The 23974-nt window shown below is 33.6% G+C and overlaps 4 protein-coding genes and 1 non-coding gene across 5 annotated transcripts; 1 reads left to right on the top strand and 4 right to left on the bottom strand.

Annotated features, from left to right (window-relative positions):
* Positions 1 to 294: 294 nt before the first annotated feature.
* LOC125868304 (uncharacterized) lies at positions 295 to 753 on the bottom strand. The gene has a single exon (XM_049548948.1). The coding sequence runs from the start codon at positions 651 to 653 to the stop codon at positions 447 to 449; it is 207 nt and encodes a 68-aa protein (XP_049404905.1). The 5' UTR covers positions 654 to 753; the 3' UTR covers positions 295 to 446.
* Positions 754 to 12524: 11771 nt separating this feature from the next.
* LOC125868966 (uncharacterized) lies at positions 12525 to 13190 on the bottom strand. The gene has a single exon (XM_049549521.1). It carries the CDS (start codon positions 13188 to 13190, stop codon positions 12525 to 12527), a length of 666 nt encoding a protein of 221 aa, XP_049405478.1.
* A 24-nt stretch (positions 13191 to 13214) lies between these two features.
* On the bottom strand, positions 13215 to 14396 carry LOC125868965 (uncharacterized). The gene has a single exon (XM_049549520.1). The coding sequence runs from the start codon at positions 14394 to 14396 to the stop codon at positions 13215 to 13217; it is 1182 nt and encodes a 393-aa protein (XP_049405477.1).
* Positions 14397 to 16569: 2173 nt separating this feature from the next.
* On the top strand, positions 16570 to 22966 carry LOC125869128 (PAP-specific phosphatase HAL2-like). The gene is made up of 4 exons (XM_049549687.1): positions 16570 to 16925; positions 20584 to 21268; positions 21765 to 22126; positions 22580 to 22966. The coding sequence occupies exons 1-3, from the start codon at positions 16766 to 16768 to the stop codon at positions 22066 to 22068; spliced, it is 1149 nt and encodes a 382-aa protein (XP_049405644.1). The 5' UTR covers positions 16570 to 16765; the 3' UTR covers positions 22069 to 22126; positions 22580 to 22966.
* A 497-nt stretch (positions 22967 to 23463) lies between these two features.
* On the bottom strand, positions 23464 to 23587 carry LOC125869504 (U11 spliceosomal RNA). Its single transcript, XR_007446866.1, has one exon. It is a non-coding gene; the product is annotated as a U11 spliceosomal RNA (small nuclear RNA).
* Between the last annotated feature and the right edge of the window lie 387 nt (positions 23588 to 23974).

The raw sequence follows: 23974 nt of genomic DNA, 5'->3' as shown, positions 1-23974 counted from the left end.
CGTGACTTTTTGATTGTGTATTGAATGTAGATCATGTCATTTAGACTTCTGAAATAAGGATAATTAATTAATTTGAAAGTTAAAGTTACGATTTAATAGCGCCTTGAAGAAAGAAATTGTGAATCGTCTTGATCTAACACATGAACTTCTTAGACATTAAACTTGAAAGCTTCTCTTCTATGAATCAGAAATCACTAGTTCATATATAATATTTAGTAGAACTCGTTACTCATATAATTTAAAAAATGTAATTCTTCAATAAAGAAATTCAATTGAACCCCTTCGGACCATGATGATTGATGATGACTTTACTCCACACACATACATATATTACTACAAAATTGAAGTTGGAAACACCATTAATTCATATATACAACATGAATCTATATAATTAAAATAGAAAGAGAAGAAAAAAAAGATATTGATATAACTAATAACTAATATAATTATGTATAAGACTTGAGAATTGCACCACAAAAACAACAAACAATTGCCTTCCAAGATCTCCAATAAAAAGGGATGTAACAAAATCTTGTAAGTGTACACATATCAGCCACATGGGCACTGCAATTGCATCTTGAACAAGAACAAGCTATTGGTTTACTATTTTTCATTATTCTCTTTTGATCCACCAAAAAACAAAAGCACACCATCAAAAAAGAACTTTAATATATTTACTTGCTATATAAAAAGTATATAGTAGTAAATGGAAAAGCAATTTCAAAAAAAACTCTATACTTTTGATAAAGTCAAGTCACCTTGGGCTTGGAGGATCTAAAAGAGTGGTGGCTTTTATAATAAGCTTTATATAAGTACTAGAAGGTGTGGTTCTTTTTTTCTCTTTAAAATATTTCTATGATTATATTATTTTGGAGGAAGACAAGGAAAAGATGAAGCTTGACCGTCTTAAATTACTGAGTCAATCACTAATTTTGAATTTAAGGAATTTGAAATTCATATGTATGTAGAGGGTTCGGGTGAACACTCTCGAGTTTTCCTAGATCCGCTCCTGATCACACATCGTGTGTGAAATTGAATATCGATGTACGATTATTAGGTTACATATACGTAGTAGCTACTACTGACACGCGATAACTTGGTATTTCATGTCTCATTTGTTTTTGTGATAAGATTAATTAAGATATTTGAATATAAATATATATGGGGCAAAGATGTGTATTAAGATAAACATCATGAATCTAAATATTATACATTTGAATATATTAAGATCTTAATACTAAATAACGATAGTGGGGTGATGGTTAATGGTTATGTTGATTAATGATGGGTAATAAATAGCTAGTGATCATTGGTGGTGGTTGATGGTGGTTGTTAATATTTATGTCGAATGATAGTGATAACTAATATGATGGTTATTGTAATTGATTGTTAATATCTATGTCTGATGATAAGGATAGCTATTATGATGGTTGTTGTTACTGATTATGTTGGATGATATATATTGATACATAAATTGATGATTATCACGGATAATAGTGGTTATTATCGATGACAATCAACAATTATTGTGGTAATGATGATTATACATGATGTTCAATAATGATGATTAATACTTATGAAGGTTGTGATAATATAAACTATAATATTTTTGGGTGGTGGGAGCAGTGGTTATTATCGATGACAATCAACAATTATTGTGGTAATGATGACTATACATTCAATAGTGATGATAATAAATGATGATTAGTACTTATGAAGGTTGTGTTAATATAAACTATAATATTTTTGGGTGGTGGGAGTAAATTGTGTTACACTTCAATAATTAATTAAAGACTGCGATATATAAACAATAATATATGTCTATTTTATATATAGTTGAAATTTGTTTTTCTTGTGTTAAAAATGCAGAGCCTAATGGGTTGTTTAAATTCCAACTTGGCCACTACAAGTCCAAGCCTTTTCTATTGGGGGAATTGAAATACATTTAAATTGAGTAATACAAATAGTTAAGAAAGAGAAATCAAAATTGATGAATTAAGACATTTAAATCATGACAAATAAATATAACTATATGTTATATTCAACCTAGTTATATATTATGTTTGATTACTCATAAATAATATCGGATAGTCATGACTTGGAATTTCAAAATTACAAATTAAAAAATGGAAATATATATTTTAGAATTATATCATGCATATTATCGTGACTGCTTTCATCAAATTATCCAAATTATCATTTGGATAGATTTAATTAATTTTTCAAAATAACAACAAATCTAACAAATTCATTCTGAAACAATGAAGGTTTGTCATTGTTTTAAGTTTTTTTGAATAACATCCATTTATTTTCAACCTTTATGAACTTAATGTTTCATGTAAAACTAATTTCAAATTCGTGATTAATGGATAAAAAACATCTAACCATCCCAAAAATACTAGATAACAAGAAGTTTAACAACATAAAGTTTTGTAAAACTTATTGCATTAGTATATATGGCATGTATAAAATTTCTAAAAATACCTTTAAAATAAATTTGAATATTGTGAATTAGATAGAAGTTTCTATAATAAATTATTATTAATCAGAAATTGTGATGTTGTTGATAAAAAGGAAAAATGCAAAAAATAATTAAAATGCTAACATTATTCACACAACATCGAATAAATCATACAAAATATACGCATATCAATTGAAGATTCATTTCATTGATGTTACTAACTTTTATAAATCACATTAGATTTCTTTTAAAGATTAGATTTTTTGTTCAGATCTAACGTTTTTGTTAACTAAATTAATTAAAGATTACATCTTACGTTGCTTTCATTTCCTGAGTCACATTCTTCGAAGGAAGTTAGGACAAGAGGCTTCGACCCTATTATTTCCCTCTGCAAATAGGTCAAATAGTAATGTAATGAATCATTATCCTTGGCATAGACGATTAGCTCATAATACAGTATCGTATAATGAGGTCGAACATATCCTTTTATTACTTCTCGAAACTCTAATTTTGTTTTGGCCTCTTTATTATGCTCATCTACCACAAATTGTCCTAGTGCGATTACTACCGGGTTCGTTATGTTGAGTGGGTATGAGCAGCCTTGTGCGGCGGAGACATGGAAATGAAAAATATAAATTTTTTGACAATAAAATGACCTTATTTATAGTGGAAAATTCACACTTGTCAAGGGACATAAATTTTTCAAATTTTCAAAAACTTTAATATCATTAATTTACAATAACTTCTTTTTTCTTCATTTTTATTTAAGATTGGAAATTTGGTTAACATCTATGTAAGTTGTTATTTTTAATGATAATTTTAAAATAAGTTAGCCTCCTCTATCTTTCTTTAAAAAGAAAATAAGTGATATAAAATGTATATTTTCCTTCTTTGTTTGTGGTAAATAATCTTTGTTTTTTTTCTAAAAGAACTTTAATTCAAGTGATTTTACAATCAAAGTGGGATAAAGACACATTGATTTGTGAATTATCTGTTGATTTGTTTATATATAATGAACATTTAATAATCAAGATTGTCATAGTTATTAGTTATTACAATTTGATAGATTTGTTTTTGCTTTGACCAAATAATGCTATAATTAATACATAAATAAAATAACTAATTCCTCATCTGCTTCTTATTCTGATGATAACTTGGGCTTTAGGTCCAAGTTTCTGTCTGGCATGGGCAAGTCATTTAGCCCAAACACCAAATGCAAGTGTATATATATGTACTGTTCTGACTAATTCAAATTCACGTTGTATAGGGTTAATTTAGAAAAAAATATATTTTCTAATAACTTTTTTTTAATGCTCAACGTTCGAACGTGAAACTTCTTATTAATAGGTGAAGGGATCCATTTGCATCATATTCTAAATCAAGTGCATAAACGTTCGTTTTCATTTAACCAATGTATACCTAACGTATTTTGGGATTACTTTAGATGTATGCGACTAAAGTACAAATTGAATGAGGACGGTTAAATAAAATACTTTTAATAAGATTTACTCATATTCCCTTATGCCAATTAGAATTGTAGAACAGACGGCAGATTATCTCTAAAAAAAAGCTCAAGAAAATCAAGTTTTATAAATTTATTGCATTAGTATATATGACATATATAAAATTCCTAAATATACTTTTAAAAAACAAGATATTAGAGGCGACTATTTTATGAATTAGAATGACTATATTTGACACTAAAACAACTAGTGGCGACAACTATATGTTTAGCAGCGACTAATTTTGCCACCAAAACATTCTTTTAGTGGCGACATTATAGGTATTAGCAGCGACTAACTTTGCCACTAAAACATCCTTTTACTGGCGACTTTTATAAGTATTAGCAGCAACTAATTTTGCCACTAATAGATAGTTTTAGTGGCGACTTTTATTAGTAATAGCAGCGACTAACTTTGCCACTAAAACATCATTTTAGTGGCGACTTTTATGAGTAATAGCAGCAATAAATTTTGCCACTAAAAGATACTTTTAGTGGCAACTATTATAGGTATTAGCGACGATTAATTTTTGCCACTAAAATATCTTTTAGTGGCAACCATTATAAATATTAGCGACGATTATTTTCGCCACTAAAACATTCTTTAGCGGCGACTTTTATGAGTAATAGCAGCGATTAATTTTGCCACTAAAAGATACTTTTAGTGGCGAATTTTATGAGTATTAGCAGCGATTAATTTTGCCACTAAAAGATACTTTTAGTGGCGAATTTTATGAGTATTAGCAGCGACTAGTTTTGCCACTAAAATATACTTTTAGTGGCGACTTTTATAGGTATTAGCGACGATTATTTTTGCCACTAAAACATTCTTTTAGTGGCGACATTTATTACTATTAGCAGCGACTAATTTTGCCACTAAATAACTATTTTAGTGGCGACTATTATATGTATTAGCGACGATTGTTTTTGCCACTAAAACATTCTTTTAGTGGCTACTTTTATCAGTATTAGCAACGATTAATTTTGCCTCTAAAAAATTGTTTTAGTGGCGAGTATTATAGTATTAGCGACGATTATTTTTGCCACTTAAAAATTCTTTTAGTGGCGACTTTTATGAGCATTAGCGGTGATAATTCTTGCCACTAAAACCAACTATTAGTCACGACTATTATATGTATACTAGAAGGTGTGGTTTGTTTTTACTCTTTCAAATATTTCTATTATTATATTATTTTGGGAGAAGAAAAAGGAAAATATAAAATTTGACCGTTTAAATTACTGAGTCAATCTCTAATCTTGAATTTAAGGGATTTGATATTCATATGTACGTAGAGGGTTCAGGCGAGTCTTCCTAGATCCGCCCCTGATCACGCATCGTGTGTGAAATTAAATATCGATGTACAATATACTAGTAGGGTACGTAGTGGTAATTTCAGACGACGACCTAGTATTTTGACGTGTTATTTATTTTGTTAAGATTAAGACATTTGAATATGAATATGCATCTAGCTAAGATGTGTATTAAGATAAACATGATTGAATCTAAATATTATACATTTGAATATATTAAGCTTTTAATACTAAATAACGATAAAGGGGTGATGGTCATGTTGATTAATGATGGGTAATAAATAGCTAGTGATCACCGGTGGTGGTTGTTAATATCTATGTTGGATGATGGTGATAGTTAATATAATGATTGTTGTTATTGATTCTTAATTTATATGTCTACTGATAGTAATAGTTAATATGATGGTTGTTGCTAATGATTTTGTTGAATGATATATATCGATACCTAAAGCGATGATGATGACTGATAATAGTGGTTAACAACATATATTACTAACTGATAATAATAATAATAATTATCGACGGCAATTAATAAGTATTATGATAATGATGATTGTACATGATATTTAACAGTGATAATATGACTGTAATAATTTATTTATTTATTTGGCTAGTGGCAATGCGTGGGAGAAAAATGTAAAAGGGATAGTGAGGCTGCACGGGGTGGCCCTTTCTATCATCTCAGACTGTGGTATGCAGTTAACATCCAAGTTTTGAAGGAAATTGCATGATGAGTTGGGTACTCAACTCACTTTTAGTACAGTTTTCCATTGACAGACGGATGGGCAGTCAGACAGAACTATTCAAGTGTTAGAGGACATGTTGAGGGCATGTGTGATTGATTTTGGAGGACATTGGGATAAGTTCCTACCTTTGTGTGAGTTCTCTTATAATAAAAGTTATCACTACAACATTGACATGGCATCGTTCGAGGCACTTTATGGGAGAGGATGTAGATCACTCATATGGTGGTTTGAGGCTAGAGATGTGAGACCTTTGGGGGTTGATTTGGTGAAGGATGCTCAGGATAATGTAAGAAGCATCCAAACCAAGTTTTTAGCAGCCCAAAGTAGACAGAAAAAGTATGCGGACCGCAAGGTAAGGGACATGGCATTTCAAGTTGGTGAACAACTTCTTCTAAAGGTGTCACCCATAAAGGGGGTAATGAGATTCGGTAAGAAGGGCAAGCTTAGTCCTCGCTACATTGGACCATTTGAGATTCTTGACTGTGTAGGGCCAGTGACTTATAGGTTGGCCTTACCCCCTAGCTTATCTAGAGTTCATCCAGTGTTTCATGCGTCCATGTTGAAAAAGTATCATGAGGATGGGGATTACATCATAAAATGAAACTCAGTGTAATTAGACAAGGACCTTCAGTATGAGGAGAAACCGTTTGCAATTCTTGATCGTGATGACGAAAGTTGAGGACCAAGGAGATTAAATCAGTGAAAGTTCAATGGAAACATCATCCGGTTGAGGAAGCTACTTGGGAAACCGAAAAGGACATGCGAGACAAGTATCCCAGTTGTTCGACGATTCAAGTACTACTTTACTCTTACTTTAGCCAGTTTTTCCTAGTTAATCACTCGGGGACAAGTGATGGGTAAATTGATATCTATTGTAACGACATTTTTTCATCGTTAGGGAAAAGCCAATGGGAAAAAAATTAGGGCCAGAAAAACATTTTGTAGTAGTAACTTGAAAATTTGTAACCTAATCCATATTTGGACGAAATTTGAGTCAGGTGAGGTCTATAGAAATCTGGTAATGAATGGGGATCTAATTGTGAATTTGATTCCATAAGTGGGTATCTAAGACGTTAAGGAGCCCGTACGGCTTTACGAAATCGAATTCGAGCAAGTAGAACTCCCAAAACTGATCTCGGCGTAAAAGGGTAGTTTTTGAACATCAAGGGTTGAAGGTGTGTTGTGAAGTGGGGTTTTAAAACTCTAATTTCGATGTTCTGTCTCCGCACAAGCTGCGAGGGCGGGATTAATCCTACCAGGGCGGGGCCACAGTAGCGTGATGGGGTCGCCGTAGCGGTCCAGTCTCAAATTAGTCGGGATTAAACCCCAAAAACGTTCTTATTCTGCAACATTCGTTCTTGAGAGCTAAGAGATGACCCAGGGCAAGTTCTTGACAGTTTTCCACCTCTTCTAGCATGAAAGATAGGGTTTCTACTCCCCTAATCCGTTTTCGATCGATAGAACTTAGATTTTTGGGTGATTATCATTGGATGAGGGTTTTAACCTGAAAATAATGGTGGAAAATGCACTAAGTTGGGTATTGGTATATTGGGTTTGTCCTAGGGTTTATGATTTGGATTGTAATCCGGGTAATTAGGCCTTGTTTACTGATCCTTGCATTAATTTGTTGTTTTTAGATCACGAACAAGCGGAAAAAATCCGAAAAGGGAAGATTCAAGTGCCTCAGGGAGATTCAAGCTTGGTTTCGAGGTAGGTGATGGTTTGATTTCATGATTATGTGATGTATGTTGGTAATTGCTTCACTGTAATACATGTATGTATGTGAATAAAACATAGTTGATGAAACCTAATGAAATGTGTATGAATGAACAAATGTATGTCATGATTCAACACTTGATTGTATGATTATGAGTATGTACATTATGAGTGTGAATATGATTGTGGTTGTGTTGATTGGATCAAGTGTCACGTTCTGACACATATATTGAATCGGATGTCACGTTTTGACACATACATTGGATCGGGTGTCACGTTCTGGCACATATATTGGATCGGGTGTCACGTTCTGGCACATATATTGGATCAGGTGTCACCTTTCGACACACTAATTAGGATCAGATGTCACGTTCCGGCGCACTAACAATTTAGGTATGGGTTCTATGATAGGGCCATTGATTTGTCACATCTACTTGTTATTGAGAATGTGGAATTGTACCTTGCTTTGAAATAATAACTGATGTATATTTATATTATGTACATGTCATGTTGTGATTGCCTTTATATGCTTCATTTACTAGAATAGTCGTGTGATCTTACCAGTACACAATGGTTGTGTACTAATATTACATTTGCTCGTTCTTGGTTGAGTATAGGGCATGTTCAAGTGGCCATTGATAGACCTCAACTAGGAGATCAGTGTCCGAGACCGAATTTCAAGGGTGAGTCAGTTCTTTCAGGCTACCACGGAGTCCTTCCTATTGTTTAGTCCATTTCCTTCAGACTTAGATTATTTAGCTATTTCTTGTGTTGGTTGGGGTTGTGTACCCTTTTTTCTTAGATTTGTTGAATTTAGATGTTTTGGTTCTAGGGGTTACCTTCCGCAATAATTGATTAGTTGTTTTGTTGAACTCCCGGTGTTGATGGGAACTNATAAGTTTCTACCTTTGTGTGAGTTCTCCTATAATAACACTTACCACTGCAGCATTGACATGGCACCGTTCGAGGCACTTTATGGGAGGGAGTGTAGATCACTCATATGGTGATTTGAAGCTGGAGATGTGAGACCTTTGGGGGTTGATTTGGTGAAGGATGCTCGGGATAATGTAAGAAGCATCCAAACCAAGCTTTTAGCAGCCCAGAGTAGACATAAAAAATATGCGGACCGCAAGGTAAGGACATGGCATTTCAAGTTGGTGAACAAGTTCTTCAAAAGGTGTCACCCATAAAGGGGATAATGAGATTTGGTAAGAAGGGCAAGCTTAGTCCTCGCTACATTGGACCATTTGAGATTCTTGACTGTGTAGGGCCAGTGACTTATAGGTTGGCCTTACCCCTTAGCTTATCTAGAGTTCATCCAGTGTTTCATGTGTCCATGTTGAAAAAGTATCATGAGGATGGGGATTACATCATAAAATAGAACTCAATGTAGTTAGATAAGGACCTTCAGTATAAGGAGGAACCGATTGCAATTCTTGATCGTGATGTACGAAAGTTGAGGACCAAGGAGATTAAATCAGTGAAAGTTCAATGGAAACATCATCCGGTTGAGGAAGCTACTTGGGAAACCGAGAAGGACATGCGAGACAAGTATCCCAGTTGTTCGACGATTCAAGTACTACTCCACTCTTACTTTAGCCAGTTTTTCCTAGTTGATCACTCGGGGACAAGTGATGGGTAAATTGATATTTATTGTAACGACATTTTTTCGTTGTTAGGGAAAAGCCAATGGGGAAAGAATTAGGGCCAGAAAAACTTTTTGTAGTAACTTGGAAATTTGTAGCCTAATCCATATTTGGATGAAATTTGAGTCAGGTGAGGTCTAGAGAAATCTAGTAATGAATGGGGGATCTAATTGTGAATTTGATTCCATAAGTGGGTATCTAAGATGTTAATGATCCCGTACGGCTTTACGGAATCAAATTTGAGCAAGTAGAACTCCCAAAACTAATCTGGACGTGAAAGGGTAGTTTTTGAACGTCAAGGGTTGAAGGTGTGTTGTGAAGTGGGGTTTTGAAACTCTAATTTTGATGTTCTGTCTCCGTGCAAGCTGCAAGGGCGGGATTTATCCTGCCAGGGCGAGGTCACAGTGGCGGGATGGGGTTCGCCGTAGCGGCCCAGTTTCAAATTAGTCAGGATTAAACCCCAAAAATGTTCTTATTCCGCAACTTTCGTTCTTGAGAGCTAAGAGATGACCCAGGGCAAGTTCTTGACAGTTTTTCACCTTTTCTAGCACGAAAGATAAGATTTTTACTCCCCTAATCCATTTTTGATCTGTAGAACTTAGATTTTTGGGTGATTATCATTGGATGAAGGTTTTGACATGAAAATAATGGTGGAAAATGTACTAAGTTGGGTATTGGTATATCTGGTTTGTCCTAGGGTTTATGATTTGGATTGTAATACGGGTAATTAGGTCTCGTTTATTGATCCTTGCATTAATTTGTTGTTTTTAGATCATGAACAAGCGGAAAGAATCCAGAAAGGGAAGATTCAAGTGCCTCATGGAGATTTAAGCTTAGTTTCGAGGTAGGTGATAATTTGATTTCATGATTATGTGATGTATGTTGGTAATTGCTTCACTGTAATGCATGTATGTATGTGAATAAAACATTGTTGATCAAACCTAATGAAATTAGTATAAATGAACAAATGGATGTCATGATTCAACACTTGATTGTATGATTATGAGTATGTACATTATGAGTGTGAATGTGATTGTGGTTGTGTTGATTGGATCAAGTGTCACGTTTTGACACATGCATTGAATCGGGTGTCACGTTTTGACACATACATTGGATCGGGTGTCATGTTTTGACACATATATTGGATCAGGTGTCACCTTCTGACACACTAATTGGGATCAGGTGTCACGTTCTAGCACACTAACAGTTTAGGTATGGGTTCCATGATAGGGTCATTGATTTGTCACATCTACTTGTTAGTGAGAATGTGGAATTGTACCTTGCTTTGAAATAATAACTGATGTATATTTATATTATGTACATGTCATGTTGTGACTGTCTTTATATTCTTCATTGACTGGAATAGTCGTGTAATCCTACCAGTACACAATGGTTGTGTACTAATACTGCATTTGCTCATTTTTTGTTGAGTACAGGCATTTTCAGGCGGCTATTGATAGACCTCAACTAGGAGATCAGTGACCGAGACTGAATTTCAAGGGTGAGCCAGTTCTTTCAGGCTACCATGGAGCCTTCCTATTGTTTAGTCCATTTCCTTCAGACTTAGATTATTTAGCTATTTCTTATGTTGGTTGGGGTTGTACCCTTTTTTCTTAGATTTGTTGAATTTAGATGTTTTGGTTCTAGGGGTTACCTTCCGCAATAATTGATTAGTTGTTTTGTTGAACTCCCGGTGTTGATGGGAACTCCTTATTTCTTTTGTCATTTAAATTTGCTTTCGTATCTTTAAATGCCTAGTTTTCGTTAAGCTGTTTAGTTGGGTTGTAGTAATGGTTCTCCCACCGGAGGGTTAGTGTGGGTGCCAATCACGACGATCTGGATCGTGACATAAATTTTCTGATTGATAATCACGTGCAACGCATGTGTCGAAAAGCTAGTATATATATATATATATTTGGAATGCGTTTTTCTTGTGGTAAATTCCAACTTGGCCACTTCAAGTCCAAGCCTTCTCTATTGGGGAATGGTTGATTTGATATTTGGCTTTAAGTTTAAGGGAAAAAATTGTGAATTGAAATACATTTAAATTGAGTAATGAAAATAATTAAGAAATGCAAGCAAGACAAATCAAAATTGATGAATTGTGACATTTAAATCATGACAAATAAGCATGATTATATGTTATATTCAACATAGTTATATATTATACACGTTTGATTACTCATAAATATTATTGGATAGTCATGGCTTGGGATTTCATAGTTACAAATAAATTAAAGGGAAAAATATGTTTACTGCTTGGGGACAACTTCAGATGTATGCGGCTGAAGTTGAAAATCATTTTGTATACTTTTATTTGAAGTGTGATCTTATGGAGTGAAACATTAAATATTTTTACTTAAAATTCAGTATGGCTTATCAAGATCAACTTCAAATATTTTTTATTTTAATTATAAACTTGACAAGGTTAAATTTTATGTATATTTTACTTAAGTTATAAGTTATAACCTTGATACGATATCCGATCCATATGCAATCAGAAAAGGCAGTGACATAAGACATCTGATTCACATATCAATTGAAGATTCATTTCATTGTGCCACTAACTTCTATAAGTTACATTAGATTTCTTTCAAAGATTAAATTTTTTGTTCAGATTAACTAAATTAATTAAGATTATATCTTACATTGCTTTCATTTCCTGAGTCACATTCTTCGAAGGAAGTGAGGGCAAGAGGTTTCGACCCTATTATTTCCCTTTGCAAATAGGTCAAATAGTAATGTAGTGAATCATCATCCTTGGCATAGACGATTAGCTCATAATACAATATCGAATAACGAGGTCGAACATATCCTTTTATTACTTTTCGAAATTTTAATTTTGTTTTGGCCTCTTTATTATGCTCATCTACCGAAAATTGTCCTAGCGCGATCACTACCGGGTTCGTTATGTTGAGTGGGTATGAACAGTGGCGTAGCCAGGAATTTAATGAAGGGTGTCCAAACTTTTAATAGTAAAATTTTTTTAAAAAAAAAAGACGATTTAAATTACCTAAACAAATAATCAAGTTAAGCAATATTTAATTAAATATAGGAATATTTTTAATAGAATTACAAGTGTATAATTCAAAACTAACATAAAGAAAATAAACTACTATTGAAAACATAATTTAAATATATTATTACAATTGTACTCGACGAGGTTTCATATCCTGAAACGTTTTTATAATAGACTCATTAGAAATAGTACGAAATACTTTCTTTTCTACATAAGGCACTATACAACCGTCTAAAAACTCATCATCCATTCGATTTCCCAAGTCATTTTTAATATACTTCATTGCCGAGAAAGCTCTTTCAACGGTTGCAGTAGCAACTGGCAAAAGCAAAGCAAATTTCACTAAGCGAAATATAAGTGGATAAGTTAAGTTTTTCTTTGTCTCTATCAATTTTCTTGAAAGTTCACCAAGTCCACCTAAATCAGAGAATCTTTTATTAGTATCGCGTACATCGATAATGTAATTGGCAAGCTGATTCTGAAGGACGCCCATACTAAATTGATCAAAGTCATCAGGATATAATTTAGCCATTCTCATTATTTTTCCGATGTCAAAACTAGAAAATGAATTAACTGGATTCAAGCAAGCTACTCCATGAAACAAATCACTTGTCACCTCATTGAAACGATCATTAAGTTCTTGAAGTTGCCAATCAATAATCTTATAAAATACTTCCACACGAAAATGATGTAAAACAGTATGATCAACAATTTTACGTCGTGATCTTCCAGAGTTAGAATAGGGCTCATCAAAATTGGGTATCAAGATGTCATGTTTGATACAAAACATAGATATTTTATTGATAAGTGGCTCTCATCCATCATCTCTTAGTTTTTGAAGCCTTTTTTTGGCTACTTCAACAAGTATCATAGCGTTTGCAATATCTTGTTCCCTTTTCTGTAGTGATATATTAAGATCATAAGTGATTCCCAAAATATCTTTCATCAAATGTAACATGAAAGCAACCTCATAAGTTTGAAAACTTTTAAGATATCCTGATGCTTTAGCTCTTTCATCTAAAGTATTTGCATCTTCAACAAGTGTATCAAGTACATCAATAATAGAGTCAAACAAAAGTATAAAGTTTTGAAATGCTTTGTAGTGAGATCCCCAACGAGTATCACCGGCTCTAATAAGACCAAGTTCTTGATTCAAACCTCTACCTGTTTCTATTTCATCCATATCTAATGCCTTTTGAAGATTATCTTTTTGAGATTGTCGTAATTCATCCATTCGTTTAAAAGAAGCTCCCAACATATTCAAAATATTTGAAACCAATAACACAAGTTCTCCCACTTGAACGCATTTTTTTGAAACCGCAACAAGAGTTAATTGAAGTTGATGAGCAAAACAATGAATAGAATGAGCCGATTTACTTTCTTTCTTAATTAACATTTTAAGACCATTGATATCACCTTGCATATTGCTTGCTCCATCATAACCTTGTCCGCGTACATAAGATAAACTTAATGAATGTTGAGCAAGCACATTAACAATTGTTTTCTTTAGAGATAAAGCACTGGTATCTGTAACATGAACAAGTCCAATAAATGCTTCCACTACAAATCCTTTTTTATCAACATATCGTAAAACAATAGCCATTTGCTCCTTACGTGACACATCAAAAGATTCATCAACTAATAAAGCAAAATAATCACCATTTAGATCCTCCATTATAGACTTCAATGTTTCTATCTTACATGCAGTCACAAGTTCTTTTTGAATATCTGGAGAAGTCAATTTATTATTTCTTGGAGCATTTTCTAACACGAAAGGTTTGATGTTTTCACACCTATCTCTGTACCAGGAAAGAACTTCAACAAAATTACCTTTGTTCAATGATGATTCACTTTCATCATGACCGCGGAGTGGTAATCCTTGATTCAAGAGAAGTCTTATCACATCAATTGAAGCATTTAAGCGAGTCCAATATTCAAGCTTAATCTGATCAGATTGCCTATCAAATGCAGCACGAATGGACTGTCGTTGTTGCATTAGATCATCACATTTTCTCTTTGCTTGATTATGAACGCTATTCGGTCCACCAACATGTTCGTCAAACTTACTCTTTTTATGCCAATTGTTAAATCCTGTTGTTGAAAATACTTCACCTCCACCTTGATGAATATTATTGCCTTTAAATAATTAACAAAGTAAACAATATGCTGCATCTGCACTCTCACTATACTCTAACCAATCATACGCTTTATACCAATCAGAGTTGAAACGACACATTGCTTTAGCAATATATGATTGAGGGTATTCTGTAATATTTGGTCTACAAGGACCAAGTTTATGATATGCCCTTCTTATTTCATCACGAAGATTTGGATCATGATTTAAAATTGAAGTTCTTTTTGCTGGATCAACTTCTAGAGTATTTAAATCAATGCTTTGTTTTTGAGAAGAATGTGACAACATCTCTAATTGATCTACCGTTGTTTCTTTATTTGGTTGACTTAGAGAAGTCGAACTTTTTTTTGGTACTCTATTATAATAATTCCTCATGTCTATTGAAACTAAAATATTAAGTTGGTTATTTTTGTTATAAAATAAGAGAACGAGAAAAAAAATAGAGAGAGAATTATTGAGATTCTATTCTTAATAATATTGTGATATAATTTGGGTAAATGAGTGTCCTATTTATAGAGAAAGAAAACCTTATTCCATAAGGGAAAAGTATTAAAATTTAAGGAAATTTATTCCATAAGGAAAAGGTATTAAAATTTAAGGAAATAATTCAATTTTAATTGAAAAAAATCCACAAGAAAAAATATTAAATTTAAGGAAATCTTATTCCACAAGGAAAATGTATTAAAATTTAAGGAAATAATTCAATTTTAATTGAAAAAAATAAGTTAGTAGAGAAGGGATTCGAACTTGGGTCCCCTGGAGCCATTCATGATACTATCATCCACCAAGCTACTGAACTTTTATGTTAAAATTACGCATATTTATTTACTTCATTGAATTCAAGAAGTCAAAATAATTATAGAAAAAGAAAACAACCCTGTGGGGAATCGAACCGGTACAGAGAGTAGGATTGCACAGGCTATTGCCAACTCTACTGCGCATCACTTTGTTATTTCAGGGGGTCCAAATTCTATATATACCAATATAAAGTCAAAACTTTACATGTATATATAGTATAATTTTTCGACGAAGGGTGTCCAATTGGACACCCTTGGAGCCTACATGGCTCTGCCCCTGTCTTTCACAAAGCACAATGGGGACTTTGTTAGTTTTATTGATAAAAATGGATTAATATAGGAATTGGGTAGGTTCGGATTGAATTTGGAGAGTGAATGCCCAAAATAGTCTCTTATCTTCGGGTTATGACTTAAAATCATCCTTGAGTTTTCACATGGAATAATATTAGTCCCTCATGTTTGTTATGTTGGTGTGCTTTTGGTTCACAAACTCCTACATATTTTTTAACATTAATTTTGTCCATAATTTTATTTATGAAATGTTCAATCATCTTTTTATATATTAAATAGAAATAATAACTCAATGTGAGAGAAAATGAAAAGATTTTAACTGCAATTACATTTCTACTAAACTATACAAGGTGTTCCTCTGCAACTTTGTCCGATGATTTAATTTAAAATATTTGACTAACTTTTGAGAAAAATAAGTAATTAATGAGTATTTTTTTGAGTTTTTAAGAATAAAAAGAACTTAACTTAAACATTTGAAATAATTTAGAAAGTAAGCAAACTTTATTTATAAAACTCAGTAAATTGTGAAAGAAAAATTAAATAAATTAACATAAAAAATGATTTATCTTTGAAAATTAATTAAGTTAATCTAAGCATTTAAAGTTAGACAAAAATAAGAATATAATCCATATATATTTGCAATCCGAAAGACAAATTAGAAGAGTGCAATTAGTTTATTTTTCGACAGATAAATATTCCGGATAGATTTAATAAACTGAGAATTAACTGATATATATATCGAGCAACTTCTCGATTTCACTAAAACAATCAGATCATTGAAGAACTGAAAATATACGAGATGCTCAAGCAAATTGTTGAAACCCATAAACAACATATATCTAGCAANGTATATTATTTGTGTTGAACAACAAAATATGAAATTTACTAACAAATTTAATTAGTCGTTCATGTTTTAAGACGTGTCATATTTTATTGGTGTGTATCGCAGAAAAAGTGGAGCATAATGTATTAAGCCGTAAAAGAAAGAAGATACAAAAGGCACTTTTTCCGGTGGAGTAGCGTAGTTGAGAGATTCTCTTTTACTATCAGAAAACTAAAATATGAATGTGAAATCTGCCGGTGGAGTTGTTTCTGGGTTGTGAAATTGTGGATTTTGATTCAAATTTGTTGTATTGAGAAACAATGGAGAAGGAGAAGTACTCGAAGGAATTGAATGTGGCTGTGAGGGTTGTGCATATGGCGTGTGGTCTCTGTCAAAAGGTGCAAAAGGGTTTGCTTGGTAACGCATTGGATGATGATGAGGTTAAGTCTAAAGATGATGATTCTCTTGTTACTATTGCAGGTACTTTTGATTTTTTGCAATTTTGTTTTATAATGGGGAATTGTATGGATACGAGAGTTCGTAAGTATGGGTAGATAATCACATTGAGATGGAACATGTTTGTTTACATTGGGAGCAGTAGCGGAATCAGGATTTTTACTAAAAGGGATTGTAAATATAAAGAAGTAATTTTTTTTGACAAAGGTGTCCCCTTTCGATACCCTAAGCTGCTGTTTGGTTCACTAGGAATTTACAGCTAATTTTAGGTGTTGAAAGTACCCTGGATTATGGGAATTTGTTACTTGCTTTCTCATATACCTGGGAGCTAAAAGTAGGAATAAGTTGTAGTGGAAAAGGGTGTTAATAGTAAAATTTAATTTCTCAAATTGAATTGGACACAAAATTAGGCCTTTGTTCATTAAGGGCATGATGCATTATTGGCTTTGCCAAGAAAAAATGATTCAGCTTGAACCCCGTAACCACAACCATACGAGTTAAAGAAGTTACTGAATTTGACCATCTTTCACTGTAGTGACTTTGACAGTAGTGGTGTATGCAAGAGTTTATGCTAGCAATGTTGGCTTATTGTCCACAATTCAACTTGTATGTGGTTGTGACCATTTACTGTGGTGATTTTAAGATTTTAATTCCGGTCTCAAATTGATTTTTACTATTAAACAGTGTTGGCCTATTACACACATATACAAGAATTGTGTATGAACACACTTTATTAAAGTATGCTCTGCCACTGTTTGTCAGCGTAACTGCTTTCCCTTACCCTTTGAGTAGGAAGCAAGAAACATTGCCCGAACACTATCCGCAACACGATTAGTTGACATGCAATAGGAGTCGCTGAATGAGTCACACACTATGCCATTTCAGTAAATCTTGCCCTGTTTTTAGAAATATAATTTTTAGCACGATTAGATAGTGAGTTGAACCTGGTACCAACTGCTACTTTTATAAATAATGCATCTTCTACAACATTGGATATAACACAGTTGTGATACAACTAACTAATCAATATCTTTCAGTTATCCTTTATCACTCAGTCATCTATTTGCGTTATTTGAAACATTCCTTCACAACTTTCTTAGCTTCACCTTAGCCAAATATTAGTCTAAGTCCACTTTTCAAAGACAAAGATTTTGTTCGTGACTTGATAGTCAAGATGCCTTATTGAGTCCAGAAGAGAAGTAGTATCCTGTTCTCTACGTCATTTAATCGTTGGAATACAAATCTAGAATTGTGCAGAAGTGAAGGTCTAAACTACTACTTCTTAATACCATTCTTTCAGCGACAAACAAGAAAGTAAGAAGTAGCAAAAGAGTGGAATTAGCATTTATTTTGGTATAAAATTTTATGTAGAGAATGCTGTCATTACTCTTAAGATATTATAAATTTTACATTGCTTGTATGGCTCTTATACTAGCTTACATTGTGCAACTACAAGGGCTACAAATGATGTTCCTTTTCTGATGAAAGTTTAATGTATCTTTATCTGGCAGTGGTGCTCCTGAACTGTTAAAGGAGAAACTTCCTTTTCAGAGGCAAATACATGCTTTTAAGTAGTTGGAAAGTGGAAATTGACCTTAAAATCTTTGAAGTTCATTTCCTTAGATAACATAAAATATTGCCTATCCATCTTCATTGTTCACTAATCATCTGCAAAGAAATGGGGTTCACATGACAATTGAAAATTCTTGGATGGTGGATAAATGATGATGTTTCTACTTCGACTTATTTCATAATTCTTAAATCATGGGAACTGTTGGTTAGTGTCAACATGCTTGGTTTTAGAAGCCTAATAGAAAAAGCAAGTCCAAATTATTCTTTTAATATGGTGATGTTTGGATTAACTTGTGCACACTTCAACAATTACACTAGGTACTTGCTATCTCCCCAACACATAGATCGAGTAACTCTATCCACAAGACTTAGTAGATATAATGGAATCACCTACATTTTTTTGCCCTTACTGGGATTTGGACCCTGATCTCCCTTGATTTCATCCTTCTTCATTGATCTTTAGGTCACATCCTTGGAATTCTTACAAGACACAAAAACTTCACTCCGTTGTCTTCTGCTCTTAATACTTTATATCTGATCTTTATGCTTAACAAGCACTTTAAGTTCACTGGGGTTGCGAGCAGTTGTGATTGTTATGTTAAGAAGCAGTAGCAGTAACCCTAAGGATCACTTTGATACTCACATCTAGTTCAAAGCTGTTCAATCTTTCGACTCCTAACTTAAATAAGGAACATAAATTATCAATAGAGACACTCTATGGTCACATAATTTGAACCTCTTATTTCTTTTCTCATTTTCCACGAGGTATTCACCATATGGTCAGCTTCAAAGCCAAAGGTCAAGCAGTAGATTAGTTTCAGTTATGAGTCTCAAGTTCTGTCTTAGTTGATACAGCTGCTCTGAGTTCACTAATATGCAAGAGAACACCCATAAAAATGACTTCCCTTGCTTGACGTATGAATAATTTTCATGTAGCCACTCATGTTGTGTCTTCAGTTTGACTAGTGAAGGGATCATACGATTAGGCAAAATGTCAGGTAAGAAGGTGCATTTTTGAATCTCTTCACCTTGTTTAGTTAACAGGATTAGTGACACTTTCAGCTGCTAAATTTTGTATTTAGGGTCAATATTCCATGTCTTCAACATATTATCATTTGAATAATTGTTGAGAAAGTTGGCTGTGGTGAAGTAATTATGCTGATTAAGATTCTTATGGACGTACTGATTGATGGATATCAAATCCTAATTATTCAACAAGTATCTTCATTGTATACATGGATTGCAAATGTTCAGCGTGCGGAATTTTGAGATATTAGTAAATTTTTTTCTTTTTCCATTGCTGGATAAAAGTTCAGATGCTTGAGCTTTTATTTTGGCTGCTTAATGATATATCTCATTTTTTACTTTATAGGAGTGAAACAGCATATTCTGATTGTTTGCTCAGACTGTTTAGAATTGTTTTTGGATTCTGATAGTGTTTAATAGAAACCTGCACTTAAACGGACTTGGTTTTGCTTGTAGGAAAGGAGGAAAGCATTATACTCCCTCCGTCCAACAATAGTTGTCCACTATACTATTTTGGAATGTCCAACAATAGTTGCCACTTTATGAAATCAATGAATAATTTTACACTTAGTTCCTAATTTACCCTTATCATTAATTATAGTCATTCCTTATTACATTTTTCAAGACATTGTATTTATTATTTTCAAAGGGTGATATAGTAAAATTACCCTTAAATAGTTTCTTAAGAAGTGTACAAAGTCAATAGTGGACAACTATTGTTGGACGAGGGAGTATTATTATTTAAGAATAAATGTTTTCAGAACTTAAAAATTTGGTATAAGGCTGATTTTTCTGGATGTTGATATAATGCCGGATTTTTTGGGTTCCTTAATACAATAGGATCCCTGGCTAGCTTTTCTGCTTCTTGTATCTGTGCTGTACTATCTCAGTGCTGTGCTTCATTAATAAAATTACCTTACTTATAAAAAAAAGGGGGCTTGGTTTGTAATGTTTGTTTTTATTCCTTCAATTATTCAGGGTGGAAGAAGTTCTTACTATTTCCAAGTTTGCATCTTTTAAAGTTATTGCATAGATTGTCTACAATGCACACTAAGTATTTCCTGCAATTTCTTTGCATGGATAGATTGGAGTGTGCAAGCAACTGTAAGCTGGATCCTTTCAAATACTTTTGGTAGCGAAAATGTCTCCATAGTAGCTGAAGAGGACGTTCAAACTCTTTCCAAGCCTGAATCAGCAGGTCTATTGGGTAAAGTTGTCAGCACTGTCAATGAATGCTTAGCACAAGCTTCTAGATATGGTCTGAAAGGTCCAGATAAAACCCTGGGGCCTTCAGAAATTCTGGAGGCTATTAGTCGCTGCAATTCAAATGGGGGCCCTCTTGGCAGGCATTGGGTTCTTGACCCGGTTGATGGTACACTGGGGTTTGTGCGTGGAGGTCAATATGCTGTAGCTTTAGCATTGATAGATAATGCGGAGGTTGTAGTTGGAGTGCTAGGATGCCCTAATTATCATATGAAAAGGGACAGGCATAATAAGCAACAGCAAAATCATATTTCATCAGAAGTTTCAGTGCCCTCACCTGATATGTTGGAAGAAGGATGTGTGATGTACTCAAAAAAAGGTACTGGTGAAGCTTGGGTGCAGCCAACGGTTTATGGTGGTAGTAAATATGAATGGCCAAATTTTGCCAAACGAGTTCGTGTTTCTCCAATTGATGATCCAGCATTGGCAACTTTTTGTGAGCCAGTTGAGAGAGCTAATTCAAACCACTCCTTTGCAGCTGGACTTGCTTCCTCTGTTGGGCTTAGGTTTGTTGATAAACTATCTCTAGTAATTTGCTGCCAGTCTACAGCTGGCCTCCAAGAATTCATTTAATTATAAAAGGCTTAAACAGCAAAAACAACGGCCAGCAAAGACCGTAATTGCATAGATAACTGCTCCTCTCCTTACAGTCAACTAGGTGCTTCATTAACTGCACCAGGAAGTCCAATGTTCTTCCTTCTTGAAAATGTAAACTTGTTTCTAGCGTTGTACACTTGCTTAAGGAAAAAATTGTTGATGTCATACTTAACGGGGAAAAAGATAAGAAAAGAAAAAGAAACATGTTGATATGTTATTTGACCTTTGTGAATTATTTTCAAATGTTTTGACTCCAAAATTCTGCCACTGTTGGTTATCTATTTATCCTGTTATATTCTTCATCAGACAATTGGATCTTTCCACTGTTCTCTTGTACTTCATGTTGGTGTGTGCCTTCTCAGGATGATAAGTTGTGTTCGCTAACATATTAATCTCCCTTGGCAGAAACAAGCCCCTCCGTGTTTATAGCATGGTAAAATATGCTGCCATAGCACAGGGAGATGCTGAAATTTTCATGAAATTTGCTAGAGCTGGGTACAAAGAGAAGATTTGGGACCATGCAGCTGGTGTTCTCATTGTACAAGAGGCTGGCGGTGTGGTGACTGATGCAGGAGGGCGTTCACTTGATTTTTCTAAAGGGATATACTTGGAAAGTCTTGATAGGGGAATAGTTGCTTGCTCTGGCACTAAGCTGCATGAGAAATTAATTGGAGCTGTTTATGCCAGCTGGGAGTCCTCTAGTCTATGAATCTTTCTTATCTGCTACAAGGACAGTGACGGGTTTTTGTCTTATTACGTACTCCCAGGTAAAGACCTGTGCTATAACTGCGCATCTCACTCATTCCTTTTGTTTTGCACATTACAACAACTATGCCTCAATCCTAATTAAGTTGTAGTTAGCCATATGAATCCTCATTGTTATGTCGTTCCAATTTTAGTCCATAATTGACTAGTTTTACGTAGGATGTCAACCTACTGCAACCTTCCTCTATACAGGCTTGTGATCTGCAACATGAGCAAGCTCACACAGGCAAATTTCTTCTCTACATCAAGTTTCATTTAACCATTCTCATATTTCCGGTGCCCAACTCTTGCTTGTGTTAATTCATCCTAATGTAGCTTCCTGCAAGTAGATTTGTGTTTGCTCACTCGTCTGGTAGTCTCATAACAAAGTCTGATTCTATTGTGTGATACCCGCCCTCTACAAAATTGTTTTTGAAAAGGTCGTTTATTAATAGGAAACTTTATTGCGACTGCAGGTGGTAAACTTGACTTCTACATCATTGCAATTGGTTCATGAGATACGCGTTTGCTCGGGGAAGACATATAATGGCGGACTGGTTTCCCAACAGACAGGTATTTCTGAGGCCAATGTCACGTAGATATGTTTTCTAATTGGCAAATTGGTTTCGACGTAGCACAAAACTCTGATTCCACTACTGCAGAGAAGAGTTTGCTTGTTGTTCTGGGACAGTGAAAAGGGGAAGCTTCATTGCTTCAACAACCAAGTTAAAAGTATATATACTTTCCACTCTTTTATCCCCTTTAGATTCAGTAATTTCAGTTTTCGATTTTTGGAAATACTATATTATCATCACGCCAAATTATTTTGATATGGTTTGGTATTTTAAAGTTCATTTATGGTATTCTGCGGTACGGGAAATCAACTGCGTCATAGTTTGTTTGACTTTTACTCACATATAAATATATGACAGAGAATTATGACTTTAGAAATTCTCAATTATATCATACAAATATGATTGTTCAATCACACAAAATGGACATTTCAATTTAGAGAAGTCAAAGTTCTAATGTCTAAATATCATACATATACGCAATGATGTAAGTATTGGATATCATACCAAATACCAAAAATTTTAAGAACACATCAAATATTTCCTACATTCATCACTATTTGATTTCACACAAGCTATTCCTGTTAAATGATGTTTCGTATTAGGTCTTGAAAGATGAGGGTTAGACATAAAAAAAAAATAATATAAAAATTTCAATATGCCCACACCCCTTAACACTTTAAAATACTTACAGTTCACATATATTACTCCATTAAACACAAATTATTTAAAAATTTAATGAAACAAAATATAAATTGGCAAAATTAAAAAAAAAATTAATATAGAAATGGAGGGTCGGCCAAGGAGCCAACCCTATAGAGTTCCAGAAATTATGTCGGCCATATGTCTTGATAGCCATACAGCACTCGCCACGCAGGCAAGAGTGGCATATTTAGCCAACCGACCCTTTTTAAGCTTACTTCGAGTTACAACTATTGCTTTTATTTCATTTACTTCCCTTCATACTGTGCTCACTTGTCGATGTGGGAGAGTATATTGGATTCTTTTTCTTTTTTATTTAATATTTAATTAAGAGTAAATGAGATGTATAAAGTTATTAGTAATATCATTAATGTAAACCTACCCTACTTCTCTAGTCCTAGTTTCCCCTCATTCTTTACTTTCTAGAGTCATCACAATAATACCTTAAAATAAGAAGTGTCGTTATTTTTTTTGACAAATGATAAGTACTTTTTCATCATTGGTTCGAGATTTTGGATTTAAGTCTTATTGAATATGAAGTTGCTTTTGATAGAAAATGTTTGACTCCCTATTCAAATTCGAATTTAGTCAAACTTT

The sequence above is a fragment of the Solanum stenotomum genome, chromosome 6, assembly GCF_019186545.1.
Source record: "Solanum stenotomum isolate F172 chromosome 6, ASM1918654v1, whole genome shotgun sequence".
Classification (NCBI taxonomy): Eukaryota; Viridiplantae; Streptophyta; class Magnoliopsida; order Solanales; family Solanaceae; genus Solanum; species Solanum stenotomum.
The sequence above is the reverse complement of the archived record's forward strand: the minus strand, read 5'-3'. Positions and strand labels throughout refer to the sequence as shown.

Coding starts and splice junctions, on each gene's coding strand:
- LOC125868304 (XM_049548948.1), bottom strand. CDS start 653: ATGGTGTGCTTTTGTTTTTTGGTGGATCAAAAGAGAATAATGAAAAAT.
- LOC125868966 (XM_049549521.1), bottom strand. CDS start 13,190: ATGTTTTGTATCAAACATGACATCTTGATACCCAATTTTGATGAGCCC.
- LOC125868965 (XM_049549520.1), bottom strand. CDS start 14,396: ATGCAACAACGACAGTCCATTCGTGCTGCATTTGATAGGCAATCTGAT.
- LOC125869128 (XM_049549687.1), top strand. CDS start 16,766: ATGGAGAAGGAGAAGTACTCGAAGGAATTGAATGTGGCTGTGAGGGTT. Junction 16,926..20,583: donor TTCTCTTGTTACTATTGCAG/GTACTTTTGATT, acceptor TTGCATGGATAG/ATTGGAGTGTGCAAGCAACT. Junction 21,269..21,764: donor GCTTCCTCTGTTGGGCTTAG/GTTTGTTGATAA, acceptor CTCCCTTGGCAG/AAACAAGCCCCTCCGTGTTT.